Here is a 25,018-nt window from a genome sequence, read left to right on the forward strand (position 1 = left end):
TTTTTCACGGATTTTACATTAGGCATTTAAAAATCTTTCGAAATCATACCTTTTGTTAAAGGGAATGGTTAAATGTAAATTTAAGCTATGTGAATTTCTCTACTATAATATGTATGCTTTATATGTATAAACCTTTCTCTTGAATTGGTGAAAACGTCATTAAAATCCGTTGCGTAGTTTAAAAGATCTAAGCGCACACACGGCGGGAAGCGACTTTGTTTTATACGATGTAAAAATTAGCATATTATACACATATACATAAATATATTGAATTGATGGTGGAGAATCATTGGTAAGCAGGTGGTACCATACGGAGAAGGGCCTGCAAAAAGTCCTACCACCGGTTAAATATCCAAAAAGTATTTATATATTATAACTTTTAAATATCACATTACACTCCATGACAGTTAAACTCAAAAATACTGCATAACTAGAGCAATATTACTATGCAAAAATAATACAGATGTACAATTCACGGGAAACATTATGCAGTTTTTTGTGTATATTTATAATTCCTTATTCTTGGCTTGAATTTGACTTGACACGCTGCCACGTCTCTAGATACGAATAAAATATATGATTAGTTCTTAATGATGACTCTTAGTACGCAAGTGTTAGACAATAATTTGTATTTTCGTATGTAAACAAAGTTGCGTAGAGCTGCTTAAGGCCCCATTTGGAAGTTGTTTGTTCTATATCCCATAAAACGTTCAATTTGCATCTGCTGCCAAATACAAAAAAAAAAGTTAAGGAACGCCTGTGTGCAATAGGTTATTATATGTACAATTGGTCAGTTCATGGTTGATGGCACACTTTGCGAATGAAACGAACCTGACTGTTTCTATTTTATATGGAATATATATGATGCAGGCAATCAGAAATTAATAAAAAATCCGCTAAGTTTTTTCGCCGGTTCTTCTAAGGTCCGGGTATTTTCTTTTCCGAACCGATGGTAGTTCAGTCATTAACTAATTGTAATACTTCTGTATTGAATGAAGAATTTTAATTTCATTTGTAATTAATTAAATTAGGAAATAAAAAAAAATGTCAAAATATTGAAGTGGTAAATTTTCACAGTAATAAATGCATTTTTTTTTTTAAATGTGCATTACGTGTCTGCATCTACAATTAAAAATATAGTAAAATTGCAGCAACAGGCTAAATACAAATCCTTATAACAACAATACCATTAGGTTTGGACTCTATATTGTTAATATAACATGTATTTGTCTCAATTTTGTTATATTAACCTAATTTTGAAAATACTACCCAAAAAAATAAAAACTTCGGCCGAAAACCAGGCTAAAAATGGAGTGGATCCCTTTTAACAAATAATTCCAAAAAATGTGTCGTGTCGAAAGGAGAATTTTTAAAATTATGTGAACATTTAAATAACGTTAAAGACAATACATAACACCCGTACACTTCGCGGTAGGCAGTTAATAAATTAATAAATCCTCGTGTTTACTAAACTCATAGCGACCCTTGTAATCTGATTTAACTGACACTGCGCTCCGGGCGTTATGTAACATCTATCACAGTTAATATTAGGTGGGAAGTCAATTGCGAATAATTTGTTTGAGGTGCTTATTACAATTAATGTTTGAAATTGACAGTTAATTGGTAAGGATGTGCAAAAACTGAGCAGAGATTAATAGAATAATAATATATCTGTAGATTTATCTATTGTATATAATTTTATCTACTAGGTGCTGTGTAATGGTTATGAGTGTGATAATTTTTTTTTTCTTCTACGAAATATTTCTATATCTTGGTTAAGACCCGATAACCGTTTGACTACGATTTTAAATATTGACAAAATATTGACGTAGCTTTTTGTTGACTGATTTTTTTAAATTAATAAATGCACAATTATAAAATACGAAAAACTGAATAATAAACTTAAGGCCCGGATGAAACATGTTTCTGAAATTTGTCCCTGCCTGCTGTAAAAGCTTGGCCGTCCGTGCTATGCTATGCATGTCCACATTAAATATATTAAATATTATTATTCTTTATTTATTAGAAGTAGCGAATAATATAAAATGAAACTTATTAACGAACCAATTGAAATCGTCAGCCTATCTATCCGTTATAAGTATATGCATTAGTAGTAAAAACACTGCATCGTTTTTAATAAATCTATGGTGCTATTTTATTAAATACTATCGAGTGCCGAGGTTTCATCCGCATTTGATGTGAATTATTATATACAGTCCTTTTTCACATAGTTTCAGAATAGTTGACGTTTAAGTTTAATTCTTCTCTCTTTAGGTCGTAACGTAAAGTTATTTAGCCTCACTCAATAAATGGACTATCTGACGCAAAAAAGAGAATTATTCACATCGGTTTCTGATATAACAGTGTTCAATCTGGCTAGAAAGATACTAACTCACTAGCTCTATAATATAGATTGAAATCTATTTATTTATATAAACGAAATATAGTAAAAATAAAAGAGATAGAATATACAGACAAAGTGAAAGCTTTAAAATATTATTGTTAGAGTAATCACATTGTTTTCAAATAGTCATATAGCCGGAGATATATGTATGTAAATATATAGTCTGCATACAACGCAATGCAGGCCGCGGCGCGCCGCAGTCAGTCTCGAATATTCGTTATTGTATATTTCAACTTTAATTACGATGCCATGCATAAAATTTAACTACACGAAGTTTAATCCACTATCACATTTATTTAGTTATAACTACTACTACTATTTTTCTTTAAATAATATAGTTATCATCAACCCGAGTTCGTAAACTATTGGACTGGCTGGACAAAGGCTTCTAAAGCGCGCCACTGCGACCGGTGTTCGGCTTTTATTTTGCAACCGCCACCAGCCATTTTTCATATATCGACCATCCATCTAGTCTGAGGATGTCCTTTATTAAGTTTGCAAAGACAGGGTCTCCACATAAAAACCTGAAATAAAATATTATATTTTATTTTGCATTTTTTCGTGTACATATATTTACTTACTTTACTTACTTCTTTAGTGTACTTTTATACATTATGATATTAATGATGATACAACAGTAAAACGGTTAAATACAATGTTAGAATCTTTTGCGTAATTTAAACACTCATCAACTCTTCTACATTGCAATAACAATCTAAGAAATGCTCTATTATAATATATATAAACCAATATCTGAAAACAAAGCTCCTTACAACCAGACGGTATTATAAAAACTGGTACCATGCAAAGTAATAACTGTTTCATATAACGTCAATGTGCCGCCAACCATGAGGACTAAGATATACGTGTCAGTAATACTAAAAAATCCTATACATAATTAAAATAGATATATTATAATATGATTTCCTGTAACAATAAAATTACAATATTAATCCTTCCGTGTTAATAAGATTTGTTTCAATGGAATTATTGTTGGTACAATATTGCTTAAACATGATCGATTGCTCGAGCAATTCATTATAAATACTGTTATAAAACGCGCGTTCGACTTCTCTGGCGACAAGCTGTCTCGTCGATTTTATTGCGCTCGTCTTTGATATTATCAGATATAGTTTTGTTTTTAATAGATATTTTAATTAAAAAAATGAAATTTATTAATTAATAAAAGGTCTAATTTGAATGGTTATCTCTATATATGGATGTATATAAATGCCGAGTTAAAATCAATTTGATTTTGAAATATAGAAATAAATCACTATCACCAAAAGATTATCACTTTTGGTGATAGTGATTTCTATAACAACTACATATAACCTCTTTTTGTCATATTCAAATTTATTCAAGCTACCAATATTAAAGTGGCAACCCTAAATCTGTTAACTTTGTCTTTTGACATCGCGTTGACAGTTGTGTGACAGCTTAATGTGTTCTCCGTGGACCCAGAACTTCAATTTCACATTCAATTCCGCGCTGACGAAATCCTGCTGACCTGAATCGGGCTACAATAATCTTGTTACTTTCGTATTTTCAAAGTTCATGCTGATGATAATTTCTAACTTCATTTTATATAAATATTTTTTTATAAAAAAAATAATTAAAGTATTCTCAAGGTTTAAACGATAATAAAAATTCGGTATATAATACATTATACAAATTGGTATGTTGTATATATATTAACAAAATGAGCTTAATACATCTTTGATCCATTGAAATCCATTAATGAAGGGTACCCACAACGTTGTATAATGTATAAGGACCTGTAAAACGATAACTAAAAGATTTTAAATAAAGAGGTCCTATCACGTTAATAATTTATATTATGATATTCACCATTAAACGCTTATAAAACTTTAATTGTATAGACGATACAAATAAATCTCAAAGAAAATTTTATTTCAGCTTTGAAATCATGACGCGAGATCAAATGAATTCTTTATTAAACGTAATACAATTATAATAGTTATCAAGTAGAGCTGGCGGTCGAGACAAAGAAAGATGATTTGTGTTCTGTCGTGAATCGTGATAATTAAGCGATGAGCCCGGCTCTTGTCAAGTTAATCTAATGAATGTTGGGTAGCCACGAAGAGCGTCGTTGACTTATTGTTTTATGTTAGAACATTCTCATATTCTATATGTTTAATCGTTTGAAAATAGTATTGCGATGCCTGCATTTTTTGAATCTGTAGCATGTAAAGCTCCTGATTACATCTATCCGTATAAATTAACACTATAGGACTTTTAAACTATCGCCTACACCATAAATGCGTCGCATATGATTGTTTATGAGTATGTTATGATTATTGTGTTATGTTAACTAAAGAGTCAGTTGTATTCACTCAGACGAAGATAAAGTATTATCATAATAATTCGTATAGGCCCAACATGTACCCAGATCTACCGCCAAATAACAGTACACTGTATTGTTGTGTTCCGGTTAGAAGGGTGAGTGAGCCAGTGTAATCACAGGCACAAGGGACATAAAATCTTAGTTCCCAAGGTTGGTGGCGCATAGGTGATGTAAGGAATGGTTAATATTTCTTACAGCGCCTTTGTCTATGGGCGGTGGTGACCACTTACCATCAGGTGGCCCATATGCTCGTCCGCCAACCAATGCTATAAAAAAAAAAAAAGTTAATAATTAAATTAAAATTTTAATTACCGGATACAAAAACTATTTAAATCAATATTTGTATTTTATACGCTTAAATGTCTAATCTCATCAATTTTATTTCGTAAATACGAAACGAGAAATTAAATGTCTAATACAATTGCATAATTATTGTTTTTTTTTTAATTAGTAGATACTTTGTTATAAAATCTCTCTATATAAGTAAAAACGAATTAATAAAATAACAAAAAATCGAAGCAGAATTTACTCGCAAAACGCGTTTATTAATCAAAAATTATGTTGTTTTGATCTTTGTAACTTTATACGGAAGAGGAAAGACCGAGGGAATTATTACTTTTTGTTTTTGATTTAGGAAGCGCTAATCGTTTTCACGGTGATTATTTGTATCAGCTTACACAAATTAAATGCACCGTATTAAGAATAGACAATAAAGCCAAATTATAAAGTTTTAAATTAATAAGTTACACTTAAAAATATATAAATTTATAAAAGTAAGATTGTATGTAACGGTCCTCTGGATTAAGTTATAATGTTTAAAATTCCAGATTGTTTTCTTTTACCAGCTCTGTTTCACCTTCAAATCAAAAATGTTTCAGCTCTGCTTAATTTTTTTTTATTTGATCCATAGTATTACCCTTACTTATTAAGTTAACCTAACAGACCGTAAATCCCTTTCAACTAAGCAAAGACCTTCTCATCTGTTAAAGATAAATATCAATCAAACAAAAAAGCTTATATATAAAATCGTGTTGTCACATACCAAGACATTCTATTGCCAAGCGTTATTGCATTATAAATGATAATAATAACTCCTACACTTCACGGCCACGACCAATCTACAACAAGCAATTGGGTAAGAAAGGGTCACAGATGAAAATATGATCTGCCATTCACAGATCAAATAATCAGAAAATGGTTAGAAATAGTAACGAATTCGCACAATACAATTTCTATGTATCTTTATGTCCCCGATCTGCCCTTTATACGTCCTAGCTCAAAGCATTGTGAAGATATTACTTGAAACGGTAATCCAAGCTTACAAAGTTAGACGCATTTGCTAAATTTCAAGTAGTTCATGAAATATGAACAAAAAGATAGATTTAAAATAGATAACTCTTCAGTTTAATATTGACAGTATTAAAACATTCAAATATAAATAAAAAATGTGTTTATAATACAAAAATGAATAACAGTGATATTCAAATTTAACTCTTGTATAAATTGGTTAACAATCCGCCGTACTATTGGAAATCCCTTCGAACAATGGTCGTATAATATTTTTACATTTAATTAAAATGAATTTTAAATCATTTAAAATAATGCTTAAATGTAAATTAACTCAAGTTCGTACTCTGTTTCGAGTGGATTTAGCTCGAAAACGTTTTTATCTATACTAATATTATAAATGCGAATATAACTGTCTGTTACCAATTCACGCTTTAACCGCTAACCGATTTAGAAGAAATTTGGTATGGAGATAGTTTGAGGCCCGGGAAGGATATATATGGGTTTTTTTTTAAATCGTACCCTCATGGGGGTACAATGAGAGTGATGGTTTGTGTGATATATGTAGGTAAAGTTTTATAAATTTCGCGCGGGTAAAGCTAGTAAAGCTAAAGTAGATTCAGCTAGTCTTTCTATAAAAACATTGACTAAAATTTACATTTGACGTTTTGCCTGTATTGACATTTGTCAATGTATGTTGCATACAAATATCAGTTCAAATAGATATATCTTTGACTCAAAATATAGTTTTTAAACTATATAATACTTTACTCAGCTCAATGACAACAGGACAATGACTTATGTCTCGAAATCCTATATCTTTAAAACCGTGATCTTAAACCCACCCATTCCCATTAAGGAGCCAACTACAGTCCCATATCTTAAACCTACGCAAACGAAGTCGCGATAACAAGTCGTTTAGATCATGAAGTGGCATTATCTATAATTACGTAATTAGTATGTAATTGATATACATATTCCGTAATTAACTCGTCGAACTCAATAAATAATTGCGCCTTCATTTAATATTAACAATTTAATTGCGTAATGTCTTACCAATTCCCACCACGATTTCGATAGAACTATATTTTTTATGCTGACCTCTGTTACCTTGAATTTAGCTGAAGCGTTTTCTTTTCATAATATTACCACAAATTTACTGCTCTAAAATCGCGTTGTTCATTTCTTATTGTAAGTTGTTTTACAACAATTAAAGCTATATGAACCCTTTAGCCGCCCAACGACTATTTATTATGGAGTTTCTCAGGGTTGCGTACTAGTTCTTATTTAATTCCTAACTTATATAAGTGACCTCAGCAACTACCTCTAACTATAGCTTAATATAAAACTGTTTTTATTTTTTTAAAATATACTTTACTAATAATACAGCTCTAATGTCTAATGCATAATCTTGGAATACCAAAGTTTAATGGAGAATGTGCACATGTGCCATGTTACCATATCTCAAACTGGGTAACGTCAAATCTATTAACTTTAAACGTAAATAGAATAAAATACATAATAATCTCAATCTGCTTAACCACACAACCCGACCTCAGGCTTAACCTAATAGTACATACTTGTAATTATTCTCATTTAAAGCTTGGCTCTTGTGAAACACAGCTAGAACCTCTTGTATACAATTATACATTGTGCCAAAATATAGAAAGATGAATAAACGAGAAAACTTATATGGACACTTAAATTAAAGCAAATGTCTCTTATCACAACATTGTTCTAGCACTGGTTTTGAGTAATCAGTAGACTCCTCTACTTATTAATATTAGAACTCGTCTAGTTAAGCTACAAAGCTCAAATAACAATAATAAAAACTATTTTTACATTTATACCTATTTATGTTTTCCTACATAATATGATTTTTATAACTCCCATCAATTGTTCATCACTCGGAAAATCTATATTTAATATATTATATAACCTTACTTACTCTTTAGTGTCCATACGTTAAAAGCCTGTTTACCAAAACACACAACTTAAAACAAAATTTAAGCAAAAACAATAGGCTTTCAAGTCTTCACCCCTTTATCCCTATCCCTCTACAGATTTACCCGCAAACCCATTTACCATATGACAGGGACAGTGAATCGTGTGACGGTCGGACCAAACAATTAATTACAATGACATGATACTATTATATTATTTATTACTTTTTAAAACCAATATTATATAAGTGTAAAGTATCGCACACAACAAGCATATACATAGACATACTTATACATTGATATATGTAGAAATTTTTGTTGTGTATAAATAAAATAAATTTAGTTTCTATACATGACAAGTTTTCATGTATTTTATGTTCCCCTGATTAACATTATGGCTGTAAACATGATGGGTCTCATCCACGTCTTGGCGGATGTGATCAGTAACACAGGCTTACATCTAGTACATGGATGCTTGCTTGCTTAAAGCTTAAATGATAAGTGCATTTACACATTTATCCTCATCCTCATACCAATTGTTTATCAAAAGCAACGCTTTAAACTCATAAACGAATGACCGTGCTCTTTTGTCCTGATAAAAGTTATTTCTAATTCTTAAAAGTTTTATTCTGAAAACTCGTAAGTGCACATTATTCGGCTATATCTGCTGTTACTTTCTTTCCACCCGGACCCAACGTCTTTAGTCTCTGTTAAAAGTGAATTTTAAGCTCCACTTGATATCGATCAAAGACTGGCTTATGTGTATGAGAGCTCTTTTTCGACAGTTGTAAGCAATGAGAAGCTTGACTTTGTTCTTAGCTCATTTTTTTTTATTTTATCTCAGATGTAATGTCACTGGCCGATTATCATGCCTTTTCGAAAAAAGAACATAACCGTTTCAAAAAAGAAGCGCTAACCGGAATAAACAGTCAACCAAACAAAATGTATCTCTTTATAATATTAGTATCCTAACAATTGAATATTACAAATTAAATTATATAGACATATTCTACATGAAATTGTAATTATATATTTCAAGTTTAACTCTTAAAATCCGAAGAATTAATAAAAACACTTGCGTTGACAAGATAGCCACGTGTCAGGTCAAGTAAACAGATAGCCACGTGGGAAAGGCAAAGTGCGGTTGCATATAAATCAACCATAGTGTCTACCAAATTAAGTAAAGGACCATTTATAAATCCGACCTTATTAACTCATTATTTTCCGCGTCAACAAATGAAATGTTCGAAGGGTTATTTTGAATTAAATAAATATAAACCATCTTAATATTATGAATGCGAAAATAACTCTGTCTGTCGGTCTGTACACTTTCACAACTCAATTTCAATTATCCGAATTTGATGATATTTATTATGAAGCAAGATGAAACCGCAAAGAAGGAGAAAGGGTACTTTTTTATATCTAAAACCTACGACCGCACTGTTCAACAACTGTTATATTCGGTAAAGTTAATGCAATATGCTTATATTAGATTTTGTATGCACAGAGTTGCGCCGACGTCATCACATTAAATGAAACAACGTTTAATACTCATTAATATAAGGCTAATCAAGTAGACACACAGAAATTAAAACAAAGTAAAACACCATTTGCAAAATTAGTTCAATAACCCATAAAAACGGCAACACGGCGCGGTTGCGCGAGCGTTGGACGTACCCGCTCGCCCGCTACCCGCACAGTCCCCTTTGACTTTAGCCGGAATTACTTTAGTTTAATAATTTTGTAAATGAATAGTTCGGATTTCTAACGTTTGACCTATTTTGGCCGTAAGTTATTGACCCGCTAGTATTTATGGATGATGTAAATTAATAAAATGAAAAAAAGTCATGTGGTTAACTTAATGAATGTATTTGATTGTATTTTTGTGTTTGGTCTTAAAATGCCATATATTATTAGGGGTATCATTTAATGCGTTGACGAAACAGGCACATTGTAAATATAGATTAAATTAATAATGTTAATATTTCAATAGGTTTCGATAAGATCTTAATTTTGTACGCAAATTTTAATAATGCAATTCGCGCAATCCTTTTTTTAAATTATAATTAATAATATACGCCTAATAAAACATATAGGTGTATAATATCACAATTAGCTATAATATACGTAAGCTTGACGTGGTAAATCTATAAATTAAAATCAAACTATTTAGTAGCCTTAATTTTTTTATATATTTAAATTTGTTTTTGTTTGTTTCAGAATGTGAACACTATCATCGGTCGATCAATGACTATAGCGGACAATGCGGTCACAAGCTGCAAAACCCTCGCCTAAGAAGGGAGCATTGGGAAAGACAACTTTTAAAGCAACTACTGCTAAACAAGTAAAGAAAAAAAGAGCCACGCCGAAAAAAGCTAAGCTCGCTCCAAAATCTACACCAAAGGGCTCTAAAAAAGCTACTGGCGATGATACAACCAACAATAAAAATGATCATGAGCCCTCACTTAAGGAAAAAGATGAATCATCAAGTGAAACAGCCAAAACTTTACCAGTCAAAGCCCACTCATCTCGAGAAGATTCTCCTTCAAAAAAGTCGAAAAAAGAATCTAAAGAGACGAAAGATAAGGCTAAAGTACCTAAAAAAGTCGTTACTAAAAAGCCACTAAAATTAACTAAGAAAAATAAATCGACCTTAAAATTAAAAAAAGAAGATAAAATAAATGATAACATAAAGTACAAAATTAATTTAGATGCGGTTAAAAAAACAACTAAAATTACAAAACCCGCAGCTAAGGCAAATTTGAAAAAAAGTAATTTAGGAAATCAAAAGAAAAAAGGATCCCTTTCCAACAAAGATTGTGAACAAGTTAAAAAGCATGAAGGTGAAAAAAGTTACAAAGCCAATACCGTTGAAAATAATAGTAATATAGCAAAAGCTGATAATAAAGAAGGCAAAACTTTATCACTTCAGTCTGAAGATAAAACTGAAAAGGTAGGCGAATCTACTAAATCAGAAAGAAATGAGAATAATGTGCTTAAAAACTCTACATTAAATCTTTCTACCAACCCAAACGCTCAAGCTGAAATACCAAAAGTCGAGACTGAGCGACCACCTAAATTTTTCACGTCTAGTCGATCACCAAGAACCGTTGACATAGACGTTAAATGTTGCAAAAATTCTAAAGGAAACTTAAGCGTTTCCGAAAGATTTGTATCTTTGAAATCTGACGACACTAACAAGGAAAAGAATGCATCAAACAATCTCGTATCTCAAGGTCCTGAAATTGACGTGTATACTTTCACTGAAAAAGTCGATTCGCCAAAAAGTATTCTTTCAGATTTTAGGTCTCCTATCACGAAAAATATAGGAAGAGTGCGGCCTATAGCAAGAGTCAAAGGTACCATTATTGACAAAAAAGCAGATACAGAAAGAAAAAAGTTCTCACCTCATAGGCCTATTGAAGAGGTAGTTAAACAATTGAAAGCCAATAAACGCTCAGAAGATTTAAATACAGGTCAGAATACTACAAATTATGTACCGCCTGGTTTAGATTTTAGTGCATTCACGAGTGAGAAAGAAGTAGAAGATAAACCACCCATTGTAAGTAAGTCGTATAAGATGGTTGCAAGAAAATCCAGCATAACGGGCAAACCTTTTAGTCCTATTAAGTTTCTTGATCAAGAACCTTCTACCCAAAGAGACGTAAAACCCGCAACTAAAACCAGTAATTATAAAAAAACGGTTAGTAAATCTAAAAAGCAACAGAAAAAAAGTTGTTTATCTGATGAGGAAATTAATACATCTACTTTTTCCCTAAATACTAAAACTTTTCACTACACTTCTTCTGAAGAAAGTGTGAGTGAATCAAATGATGATAATGATAATAAAGAGTCTTCAGAATCTGAAACCTCTCAAACGAAAAAGACAAAAAATAAAAAATACAAGAGAATAACAGACAGCGCAAAAAAGACTACTTCGAAAGAGCTAAAAGAACTTTCTAAAGATTCTTTGATTGATTTAAAAGATACATCAGCTCTGTTGGGCAATGAAAAACCTAGCAAAAGGCGATTAAAATTATTATCTATGTGGACTGGTCCCAAAAAGCATAGAATGGCATCACTAAATGCCTTAGCTAAGGTACATTGCTTATATGAAAACGAAAGTAGAACCCATATGGAATTGGGCTTAATGAAAACTGTTGAGAGACAAGTTATTCCAAGTACATCTAAAGCATCGGTGCCTAAAAAGAAGGAAGTAAAAACAAAAGAAACTGAGAAACAAGAGAGCACTTCTGAATCAGAGTATGAAAATAAAAATGAGAAAGAAAAAGAAAGTTCCGAAAGCTCTGACGATAATCCACCTCAAAGAACATTACGAGGTGTACCTGGAATTAGAAGTGCTGGTAAATATTGGGACCCAAAGTCTTCAACCTCATCCAGTGAAGATAGTGAACTTGAGTCAAAGTCAAGCAATTCTACCTCAGACAAAAAGAAAGTAACGCCAAAGTCATCTATAGGAAAATCTGATTCAGATAAACCTCCCCCTAAAATGAAAAAAACTGCTGGAGTTCCTATAAAGAAGAAGCGCAATAGAAACGAAATTGTAATGGATCTAAAAGATATGGTAGTTCAAAAGCGAATGGCAAGCTTAAATGCTACAGCCATTCTAGCTGCAAGCTACGAAAAGCGTTCCCCAAAATCTAACAAAGACGATACTACTTCAGACTCTTGTAGTGATGAATCTTTTTCCCATAAGCCAAAAAACGTGATAAGTTCCGGCGTGAAGTCGGAATTAAAAAACGAAGAGACTAAAAAAGAAAGCGAGGACAGTACCTTAACTGAGGACAGAAAGCAAAAAGTTGAGGTTATTGTCAATCAAGACACTGATGTAACAATAACAGGTGTATACTCTACCCATCATCATGAAGGATTCTGTACTGTCTCGGGAATGCAATATCGTATCTCATCGACAAGCCATACTCAAACTACAGCAACAGCTAATTGCGAAAAGGTAAGATTGTATAACATTGTTCCTAATTTACATATTACAGTCATGAATTGAAAGATAAAAAAAATATTAATTTAATTATTTCATGAAGTGCTGTGTGTATTCGAATGTTTAATTTAAAGTTGCCCTAAAGTCAATAAATCTTACATCATTTTGGCATATAATAATAAAGATGGTTACGCAGGCGTTTAAAGCCTCATTAATACGCGGTAATGAAGTAAGTTCTACTTAAACACGCCTCGGGACCTCATCCGCATGTTATCCCTCATCGTAACACCTACTCTAAAGCTTGTGTACAGAAAAGGGAACTTTACGTCGATTTTAATAATGACGACTTTTGAGTGTTAACAGTAATTCATTCTTGTGTGAAAAAAATCTTGTTTTATTGGATAAAATATTGTTGGAATAATATAATTGATTAATTATTGACGAAGGGGAAGGAATTATATGCAATATATTTCATTAAGGAATTATATTAGTATCGGTTAAAACCATTTAATAGCAGGCACGTCCATGTTTCGAATTTATTTTTCCAAGTACTCGTTCAAACTTTTTTACCCCTTGAAATAATATGGCTTCGAACGGAAAACAAATACTTTTGTATAAGTATTTTAATTTAAGTTGAAAGAAGAATATGAAACAAATGCTCTTTGTTATAGGAGGGTTGTTCTCGAGAAGACGGATCTCGTTATACACCTCTGTCTGCTTTATCATCTATGCAGCCTCCTGCTGAACATTCGCATTCTCACCCGCATCCAGGTAAGATTTTTAATATTAATACAATATATGTAGATAGGTAGGTAAAATTTCACACGAACAAACGTAGTACAGTGATTAAATTGAAATTATTTATGCGCTTCAAAATGGATAACGGAAAAAATATAATTAGTTAAATATAATTTGTTTAAAAATCGTACTCATGCGGTAAACCTATACAGAATCGTTGGCGTAACGCCAACCGTACAGATGTCAATACGGAGTCTTGGCCCCGAGAGTCGCTTCCTGCGAATATCATAACACCTATTAATATTATTCTCTCGTGCTTCCCTCTAATTCACCATCTAATGTTCTAGCAGTTGCTGCCAAAAGGCGTCAATTCACAATTACTTTTTATTGTTTTGCCTTGCTAAACCTTTTCTTTCATCTGTTTTTAAGATTCTTCGCATACTTTACTTTGAATATTTTATAAACCCTGAACTGATTTATTATTAAAGATCCTAACCTACTTATTTTATAACAAATTTGACCTATAAACGCGAATTCAGGCGTATAAAAGACGTATAAATTCCTAATCTACTTCAACATTCAAACTCTTTAAATCACTTCGACTTCTAAGAATTGGAATAGTTTCGGAATTTTTAACGATTTGTTCAACGACAAACATCTTAATATGTCAGACTTCTCAAATGTTTTTGTCTTCTAATTGAAAAATCAAGTAAAGAAATTTACTTTTAGCGTTTTACTCATTTTGTAATATTAGAAGCATTTTAAAAAATGTCTTTCATTAAACTGAATAGCTGTTACAATCAAATCGAAAGTGACCCTCATGCGGACTTAACGTTTTTTACGGTTTCAGGCAAAAAATACTTATCCGATTGATATAGAACTTTCATATTATTTTAATTTAAGGATAGCTATAGGACATATATTTATCGTATATTTTTTAAAACTGTAATATACATAAACACATTATCTGAGAGATTTAAACGTCTACAAAAAAGTCAGCGACATAACATACGCATCTTTTATAGATAACACATAGATTTAATATATATAATAGTTTTTAAATATTGAAATTAACATTTTCTAATTTGAACCAGTACTTTTAAAAACAAGATGTTCGATATATTTATATAATGGCGTGAAAAATGCGGGGCATGTTGCACGATGCATAAGCTTAGATCCGGCGAATAGATCAGCTTACAAATATTTATATTTAAATAGTTAAAAAAACTTTTAATCGTTTATCATTTATAGTTGTGTTCCATTTATCATTTTAGAATCCTCCTATAACATACCATTGGCCTCTTATTAGCCGTACGAGTACATATTAGTGCCAGTCCGCCGGTGGCAAGAAGCCAAGTTACCCCCATACTCATAATATTAAAGATCGCCTACTTATCTCCGACGTCAACCTAAACTACGAATCAGCACTATTGAAGCCGATTGACGTACACTTTAGTACATCTTTATTCACTCTTTTGCAACATTTGATCTTGAAGTTTAGAAGAGGATTTCCAAAAAACGCTGCCTTTATAACAGGAAGACGATCATTGTTTAAGACATTTGTATCATTTTTTATAAAATCATTTAAATTAACGAACAAAAAGAAGAAGTGGGGCTTGTGGTTATATATTAATATTAGTCAAATCGAAGAAAGTTTTAATACTGCTCAAATTAGAATGGTTTTACAATAACATATCAAATTAGGAAGTTTGTGGAGTTCAAGTGTTGTCGTTTCGCGTTTGTCTATAAAAAATAAATTAACAACTTCCCTGTCCAAACAGCAGACACAATATTTACACAATAACCATGAGTCACATGTGACTAACAGGATTGGTTAATCCGCAATCTAACAACACCGATTTTTTATTTTATTGAAGGTTAATGAACTATAGACCTTTTTATTTTACTTATATGTACCATTTTTCTATTAACAAATATTCCATAAATATTTTTGTAACTGTAGTAACATGTTACTATTCCACCTTTAACTGTTGCCAATGTTACTAACCGTGTGACTTTTAAGTTTTTTATCTGATTCTATCATTGTTTTGGCGATTATATTTCAATATTTACTTTTCTGTTCAGTTCTATATTCATAGCATAGCGTCATTTTCTGTTATACTAATTTCTATCGACGTAACACTCTACCAAATGTGATAATGGCAATGCTCCTATTCCTTCTAATATCTTTAAACGAATTTATTTCCATATCTTAGTCCTCTTATGAGCTGGTTTACCGATTAAATGGACATTGTGTTGATATTTTCTATTATTCTGATGCAGTATCATCATCAAATTGCAAACGTTAAATAAACTTTCAATACATTGCCCCTGTCTGGCTTCGGTTTTTTAAACTCTTTTGATATGAGAATAGTTCTTTATATTCTAATAACGAGTGGGATTTTCAGAGAACATAAATATTTCAACAGTACTCGTTCATTTTAGACGTTTTATCGTTTTTAGTCTTACTGCGTAATTTTAAAATTTTAACTTTCAGTTTTCAAATTTCTTCGAAATTACACATGGTTTATAGTTGCAATTTAATTTAATGTTCTGTGACATAAATTTACCCCGTGAGGCTCCTAATGTTTAAGACTTTCTATGTATATTCAATATCTTTGTTACAAGTTATTAAATAATTTATATATTTTTTATATTATATTTGATCAATTTATTAATTATATTCTCTATGAAATAATAATACGCTTAGTAAATTCACGCTATTTTCCAGAAAGCGTGCTGTTAACGCACAATATCAACATTCATTTAATTTCTGATAAGCCTGCACGTTAGGATTCTTATTCGATTCTCCTACTCAGTTCCCGGACAAGCGAAACTCTTGGATGGTTGTTTGTATTCGGTTTCTAAGCTTTTCAGGCGTGCGCTGCAGTCAAACCAGTCTTAGACCATGATTGCGCCATTACGTAGAAAATGTATAGCGAGAGCATTTAACGAATTTATTCAACTTTTTCATCGTACAGTTCAATCCTCGCTCGAAGTATTAAAGACCGTACTGGTAGTATGAGTATGCCGAATAGCAATTTTTTATATAGAATTGACATCTTCGAGTACCTTTATCAGTTAACCGTATCAGGGAATCAGACTCGGTGTCTGAACTGTGCGTGTACTTATTCTGATAAGAAATTAAAAACAGTTTATTCAAAAGTATTTGAAACTACAATATATTTTTACATTTCATTCAGAGCGTTTAATTGATTTCTAAAAATTCTCGAACGGCCAAATCCAAATTAAAACGGCGACATTTTACCAATAGCTTATAATCCGTCTATCCTCATACCTTTTCCTGTGTCGTTCTAAGATTAACCTAGAATTCCGATGCAACCTGATGTATCCGATTAAAAATGCAACGTTGACTGGAAGCTCGTTTGTTGTTAAGTCAATCAGAATTGTAACAGTCTCGTACAAATGGACGATGCAAATGGGATATGGATTCCGGGAACGAATTTTGACAGCGTCATGATTCAAACAATGAATGTCCGAAGTAAAAAATAAAAACCTGGTATGATTGCCACGACCGTCTACACGTCATAGTTTCGAAAGTAAAACAGATTCCGTTGTACACAATCTCTAAACTAATTTGGAATGAAAGGTTTACTATTTAACAAATAAGTCAGAATTTGTACTTCACTACATAGCATAAAATAAAGTCGCTTCCCGCTGTCTGTCTGTCCCTGTGTATGCTTAGATCTTAAAAACTAGGCAACGGGTTTTGTTGCGGTTGTGATCATGATGTGCTATAATTAGGTTTTCTAAATTACGCGCGGGTAAAGCCGCAGGGTCAGGTAGTATATCCATAAAAATATCAAATTGTTCTGGAAGTATAAGACAAATTCTCAATCAAATCAAATAGATTTTAAAAAATATGATTGTTTTGTTTAAATCTATTTAGTCTAAAACTTTTGATTGTAGAGTTACAACATTATATATAAAAATAACCTACAAATATTACAAATGCAAAAGTTTGTGTGTTTGGATGTTTGTTACGCAAAAACTGCTGGATTTAGAATAAAGATAACTTATACCCTTACCTAACCTAACTTAAACCTAACCCACTCGCCCCGCATATGTAAGCGAAACCGCGGCCGAAAACTATTTTTCCCATTGGAAATAATTTCTATATTTCATTTAATAATATATGTAAATTTATATCCATATGGAGAGCATTCGTGCAAACGCAATTCAAGAATCCATACAAATTGTTGATTTATTTACAAATGTATAAATATCTTATATTTCTAAATACAATTATGAAAGAAACTCTGAATTGTATATATATAACAATCTATGACACTTAATCATATTTATTGAAGGTTGTCGTTTACATTTATGGACCAAATAAACATTAAGTTAAATCAACGAATCGAGAACAAATTAATTTATTTGCAACGTTAAAATGTGATTTAAAAGATAATTTCGTGGCCAGAGATCACATTTTTATTAGATAAGGCTCAGTAAACATTTATTTTTCAATTTCACAATAATAGTTGAATTCTGAAACATTCCATTTTTAATTTTATTCTATTATAGTAACGACACATTGTTTCATTTACACTATAAATGGTATAGATTACGCCTTCAGCTTCGCCCTTGTGAGAGCGAGATAGATGTTTGACGCTCTTTGTCTTTTTTTGTACTCTGTATTAATGATTATCGGTTGAGTAGTTTAGACGTGAAAACGTAACAAATAAATGTATATTTATTTTTACCGGGTCAAAGTGTACCGACTTGTTTTGTGTTGATAACTTTCGAACAGCATTCAAGCTTATGATGTCAATTAATTTGTGTTGTTACATATTTAGTAATTTAAGGAACCTTGTCTCTATCCAACCAGTGGTCTTAATCCAAGCAACGTATTGCGTGTTTCAATTTGACAATTTCCAGGCTAAGGTGACATTCCAACAGTTGACCCAGATGATGGAAACGACAAGTTTGATATGTTGCTATACGTACATACAGTCATACATGTATGTATAATCGACCACCCAGTGTGGTCGAGTCTCATTTTTAAGAGCCATCTTTGCTATGTAGTTTATTACATTTATTAGCTATTTCCTACAAAAGAAAATTGTAACCATTTTCAGAATTTAAGTTCTAACTATTTGTCAATATATACTGGACTATTTATTTGATTGTAATTATTTCTAAGTTACATTAACATATGACCTCAAAACCGGATATTAACTAATAATTGTAAATGTTAATCTAGATCAATGTCAAACATTTTATGAATATTCAAAAATCAAATATATATTAAATATTTTATCTCCAATAACTTGCTTAATATGTTAACGTAAAAGATAAAAAATGTATAGAACTCGTCGAGAGAATATCTTGGAAACGGCATTAAACTTTTCTCTGAACGTTCACCGAGACGAAATGAATAAAGTAAAACTTATTAAATACAAAATTCGCTGAATTTAACCTTCGGGTATTTATTTTAAATTCATTTGTTCAATGAAATATAACTTAAGAACTTTCGTCCTTTAGATTTATTGTACAATATAATAAATGATGTCTATATAATACTATAATAATCCCCGCCGAGTGCATATTTTTTTAATTCATTGCCACGAGAATGAAATAATAAAACGACTTTTGGACTCCTATGGTACAAAATATTTGAAATAGCGAATACTAACGGAACGGGACAACATGAAGATTAAGTGCATCTACTACGAATTTGTCACGTCAAAAATAAGCCTCTTCTATTTCAAATATTCTGTATGAACGAGCTGAGGGGTTGCACGCAATAAGCCGATGTAACTAAATATCATTATTAAATTATGCATTGTTTTCATTCACCCTTAGAATCTAACAGCGTGGCCTATTTGTTATTTCGCTGAGAAAAACCATTTCAACGTTTTCCAGCTCAAACGGGCACAAAGCAACGAAATACCGGGAAAATGAAAACGCGGGAAGACTGAAGTTGTTGAGTTAATCATGAAAGCCGAACGCTAAGCGACTCGGCTCGCTTTTTGTTTTGTCTGCCTTAGGGATAAATGTATGACAACTCGGAGATATGTAAATGTATACTTACATTTGTTTCGTTTCTATTCGCCTTGCACATATCACATTTGAAAATGATATGATATGCAAATACAAACAAGCATGATATTGTTTAGCTGTTTAGTGTGTCTCCTCGAGAATATATTTGTTAGGTATTTTACGCATATAGATATTATACATTTTGGTAATTTGACAACTCCCTCCTTTTAGTCATATATGATTTTATTTGCGGTTCTCTGTAAGTTATGGAAGATTTAATTACAATCCATTTTTTATATAAACAAATGTGTCCTCGTCTTTCGCATTAATATCAAACCGCTATCATTGAACATGTAAAAGCTTTGTGCCATAAATAATCCTTACTTACATCTCAACTTAAAGTCCTAACATGAAAGCAAATTTAAGATAAGCTGTTTGGTTATGGTCAGGGCGACCATTTTCATTGTATACTAACTCGGCTACTGCACAGGCTTATATTGCACAAGTGTATCCGTAAACACAAGTGCACAGTATGTGTCCTCATTCCCAGAATCCGAAATGACATGCTTTTCGAGGCACGGCAATGTAACCACTGTTAAACTACATACTTCGAGCTTTGGCTGTGACATTAAAAACCAAAAACTAGTTATAAGCCCGACCCGAGGTTTGTTAGCCACTATTCCAACGAGACAGTTATAAAAAGTGTAAGAGCATCAAACCTACATAGTAATTAAAATAATAACTGTAACAATATCTGTTGTATTGACCTTGTACGGAATAATTAAATCAATTCAATAAGGCTCTTTTGAAGATGTAATAAGGCGCGATTGCATAAAAATACAATGTATTAATTAAATCTTGTTTCATTTCCAATACAAACAACTTGCGCTCGTAACTCTTATTGCATTTGTAATCGTATTATCACTAATTAAAAACGATGTGTAATATCTGTATTTGGTTTTAAATATTTATATTTTATCCAGTACCAGAATTGGGCGGTCTAACGCGCCGTGCTGCAGGTTGCTCCAGCGCCTTCTCAGCACCGTCACCAGCTGCACATCATGACCCAGGTAAGACACAACACTAACCACAATACACTCCTTAACCTCGCTATTAAATATTGCCCTTAAATTTTACTAAATGTAGTATAACGATTTAAATCTGACGTAATCTGCTTTAAGAGATTCGTATCAAACGGGCAAATAAATTGAGGAAAAATACGTAGAAAATAGCGATAGCATTTCGGACCTTTATAAGGACACCGTAATAAATCACCAAACAAACATAAAGGGTATATGTAGTTTTCGACAACAATTACTCTCAATGATCAGAATGCCTTATTATAAAATACCTCGTGACATTAATAATTTTAATATTAAACGCAAATAATTCTATGAAGTTGATTCAACGGGAACGTTGAACAAAAAAAAAAAAATTGGAATGCATAATAATTATTATTAATTTGAAAATATTTTCGAAGATTCGCTTAAGATTCAGCTGTTGATCAATCAAAAACTGTTGTTTATAAAGATTAATAAAATAGGGTTATTATTCAAATTTATATATAGCAGTATAAATAGTTCATTTGAATGATGAAAACGTCGTGATAAAAAGTATGATTATTTAAAATATAAATTTTGCATTTTGTATATACAAATTTATTTAATAGTTTGTTATATGTGCGTCTTTTTTTAAGGATTTTTGTCAACGAATTCTTAGTAAGACTACTTAGTGGTAGAGCTTTGTGCAAACTCGCCATATCGTAGAATAAACCAGTGTAACTATTTGAAATAACATCTTAGTTCAAAGGTTGTGTCCTTGTTAATTTCTTACAGAGGTAATATCTACGTAGTGACCACTTATTATCATGTGGCTGATTTGCTTACCTATATTGAATAAAAAAGAGCCCGGAGTTAGGAAGTTGGCAGCATTACTCTCTTACGCCTCGGACAACCTCGTTAAGCCCTGACAACGGCCTACAGCGTCTGGACATATAATGAACTATTGTTGAAGGTCAATGGGCTAGACATCTGTCCAGACAGTCTTGAAAATTATTAAAAACTTTGCAGTTCTTTTATTTTTTATGTTATTATTATTATTAATTTAAATTATTTATGTTCATCTGATTAATTGTACTGGGAATCTATGTATGTGTGTAATTATTGTAACTAAATTAAATACAAAACAAAACACTCTCCATTCGGATTACTATCCCATCGTACTGAGGATTAGAAAGTAGAGAGCACCAGCGCTTGCGCACGCATTCGTTCGCTATAATATCTCTTGCGCATCTACGCAGACTGTTGTGAAATTCGATCCGAAATTATTATTATAATATTTTTTGTATGCTATCGGTAGGCGGACGAGCAAATGGGCCACCTGATGGTAAGTGGTTACCACCGCCCATAGACAATTTGTAAGAAATATTAACAATGGTTAATATTTCTTACGGAATGACTTACATCACCAATGTGCCACCAACCTTGGGAACTAAGATGTTACGTCCTGTTTGCCTAAAGTTACACTGGCTCACTCACCCTTCAAACCGGAACACAACATATATAATTAAGTAAATGATAATATAATGAGGAAACACAGCTGAATTTTCTTTTCCTAGACGTTCAGATGTTTATATATTGTTTTTTCTTACTCATATCTTTTTGAAATAAACGCTTTAAGCATCCCTAATTACTCAGCTTAATTTTGACTTAGTCTAATCTTCAGAAATTTGCATACATATATATAGGCATACTCCAAAAATATACATACCGAAATCCTATTAGCAAATGAATATCCACAGTGTCAATGATGAATATTGTCAGATAAATATACGTTTCGCTTGTATGTTATTCGAATGTAACTATCATCTAACAAAAGCCCTATTATGTGGCACGTTGCGGTTTAAATACAGTGAGCCAATTTTATCAATATTATTATGAATTAATAGCAATATTGTTAGTAAATGTTAATGCGAGAGTTTTACACCAATAATAAAGCATAATATTAATTTGTTCCCAAAGTTAACGTCTTATTCTATTCAAGAAATGGTTGCAGAGCTCGACTCACAAGTCTGTTCCACTCAAAATCGGTTATACATCCATCTTAGATTAACAATTTCATACGACTTGCTACCTAACCATGTGATCCTATACACAATAATCATCTAAAATCAGACTTCAATTCACCGATTCTGCCCGGATTATAATCCCTTGTCTTCAATTAAGAACTCGAAGATCTATTCAATGACAACTGAATTAGATTCAAAATAAAAATTGACCACTCGAAGATGTATAATTAAGTTGAAGTATTGGCAAAAATGTAACGCGGCAAATGTTAACAAGTTAAAATTTATTTGCATTCCATTTAAAAAAGAATCACACGGCTCCTCTATTGTCGGATTGTTATATTTAGAACGAAAAACGAATAACACGCTCTCGTAAACTTTATTCATTCAACGCCACTTTCGTCTACAATTCGGTAGATTTTTTCGGAAACATTCGGTGGATTTTGTGTTAAAGTGTGTATCTGTGAATAACAGCGTACATTTTGTTCCTCGAGATATAGGGTTGAAAGAAAAATTAAGCAACAAGAATGTTATGGTGTATTATTCTGTTAACAGATAAAAGTTAATAACTGAGTTTTCAGCACTACACAAATCTAAATATAAAATGTACAGATGTCTATATTTGTTTACGTTATATTACGTTTCGATTTTATAATATTGAATAATATAGAATGCAGTTCTCGTTCGATCAAATGATCTCGCTACTATTAAAATTTCACAAAATCGTTACTCAGTCCGCTCTTTCATTACGAAAAGAGGGTCTGATATAAATATACCCAAACTTCATTTATTCTAATTTGTAGCAGAACTCAGTAGAAATTAAAGCAAACGTTTTAAATACCCCAAGTAATATGATTATGTATTTAGAGAACCATGCAGATATAGCAGTTGACGATTAATTTGTCGTGTACATATTTTAATACAAATAATATTTACACCAATCCATTACGAAATAAAACATCCGAGGGGTGATTAGATAATGAACAACTCAGTTTATAGATCGCACCTTGACATATCTTTCAATTTAATCTTTTTTTATATAGGTAATATAGGCGGACGAGTAAGTGGGCCACTTGATGGTGATCGCCATCGCAAGATGTATTTGCGCCGTGAGAATAACAAGTTCTTACATTGCCCATATGCCTCCAACTTTGTGAACTAAGATGTCCCTTATGCCAGTAGTTACAGTGGCTCACTCACTCTTCCAATTGGATCACAACAATACTAAGTAATGTTTTTTGGCGGTAAAGTAATCGTTGAGTGGGTGGTACGTACCCAGACGCTCTTGCACAAAACCATTCCACCTTGTTAACCTTTAACAATTTAAAACTGAGTTATAAAGAAATACCCTATAAGAATTATATTGTATTATTAAATTATAAATTTTATTTACAAGCTACAAAGTCTTAAGAGTATTAATAAGAGTTACTCAACAATTAGAGATTTTTTGCTGTAATAAAATGTTCTAGCCACGAATTAAACGCAGTAGATACGATAGAATAAACTTGTAGCAATGATTTCGAGCGAGATCTCTTTAATGCTCAACGTTGTAACTTCTTTCAACCCTCAGTCGACAGTCGGTTAAGTAATTAATTCTTTTGCCGGCCCCTTTGAATAAATCACTTCACAGCCAACTTGAACATTATAAAAGTTGTCTTTTAAATTTTAAATACTGTATTCAATGATTCATGATATCTTTTCGTACTTTCGTCTTCTCTTTTGTGACAGGACGGCTCTACGACGATATAAATCTGTATTTGTTTAACACTTTGTTAACTTTACTTTATAAAGTGATATTATTTGCAAAGTTTATCCAATTATATAGTAAAGAAAATACTGTATAATTTATGAATTTATAAAAAGTAAAACGTAAGAAAAACAAGTTATTATTGTATACATAAGTTGTCACTTCGAATCTCGGAATTCTTTCTCTACTTTATCCCAAGTCACTACCAATAAACACGTCCCGGTGGTCCCGCGCTAAAGAACTACTTCTGCAAACTTATTTTGCACTTGGAAACGTTAAAACTACGAGGTAGTTTGTAAACCGAGATCCGCTCGCTCCCTAGCGGACCCTGAATTAGTTGTATTAGATCTCTAAAGTAATAAGTTCTTCAAAACACTTCAATTGAAGAATAACTTAATTTGAAATACATTTATGTATATAAAATAACATACATGTCCTTTATGTATATGTTTGTCTATTACGTAAAACGAAAGTTATTTAGTTTCGGCGTTTGTTTCGTCTGAA

The 25,018-nt window shown here is 31.8% G+C and overlaps 1 protein-coding gene across 2 annotated transcripts in view; it reads left to right on the plus strand.

Annotated features, from left to right (window-relative positions):
• The window catches only part of LOC113399027 (uncharacterized), a 190,739-nt gene that overhangs the window by 38,252 nt on the left and 127,469 nt on the right, over positions 1-25,018 (plus strand). For both annotated transcript variants that reach the window (XM_064217162.1, XM_026638029.2), the window contains exons 2-4: positions 10,223-12,974; positions 13,631-13,730; positions 20,687-20,773. In XM_064217162.1, coding sequence (XP_064073232.1) covers positions 10,266-12,974; positions 13,631-13,730; positions 20,687-20,773 — 2,896 coding nt within the window. In that variant the 5' untranslated portion in view covers positions 10,223-10,265. The remainder of the gene's footprint in view (positions 1-10,222; positions 12,975-13,630; positions 13,731-20,686; positions 20,774-25,018) is intronic.

The sequence above is a fragment of the Vanessa tameamea genome, chromosome 15 (genome assembly GCF_037043105.1).
Source record: "Vanessa tameamea isolate UH-Manoa-2023 chromosome 15, ilVanTame1 primary haplotype, whole genome shotgun sequence".
In the NCBI taxonomy this organism is placed as follows: Eukaryota; Metazoa; Arthropoda; class Insecta; order Lepidoptera; family Nymphalidae; genus Vanessa; species Vanessa tameamea.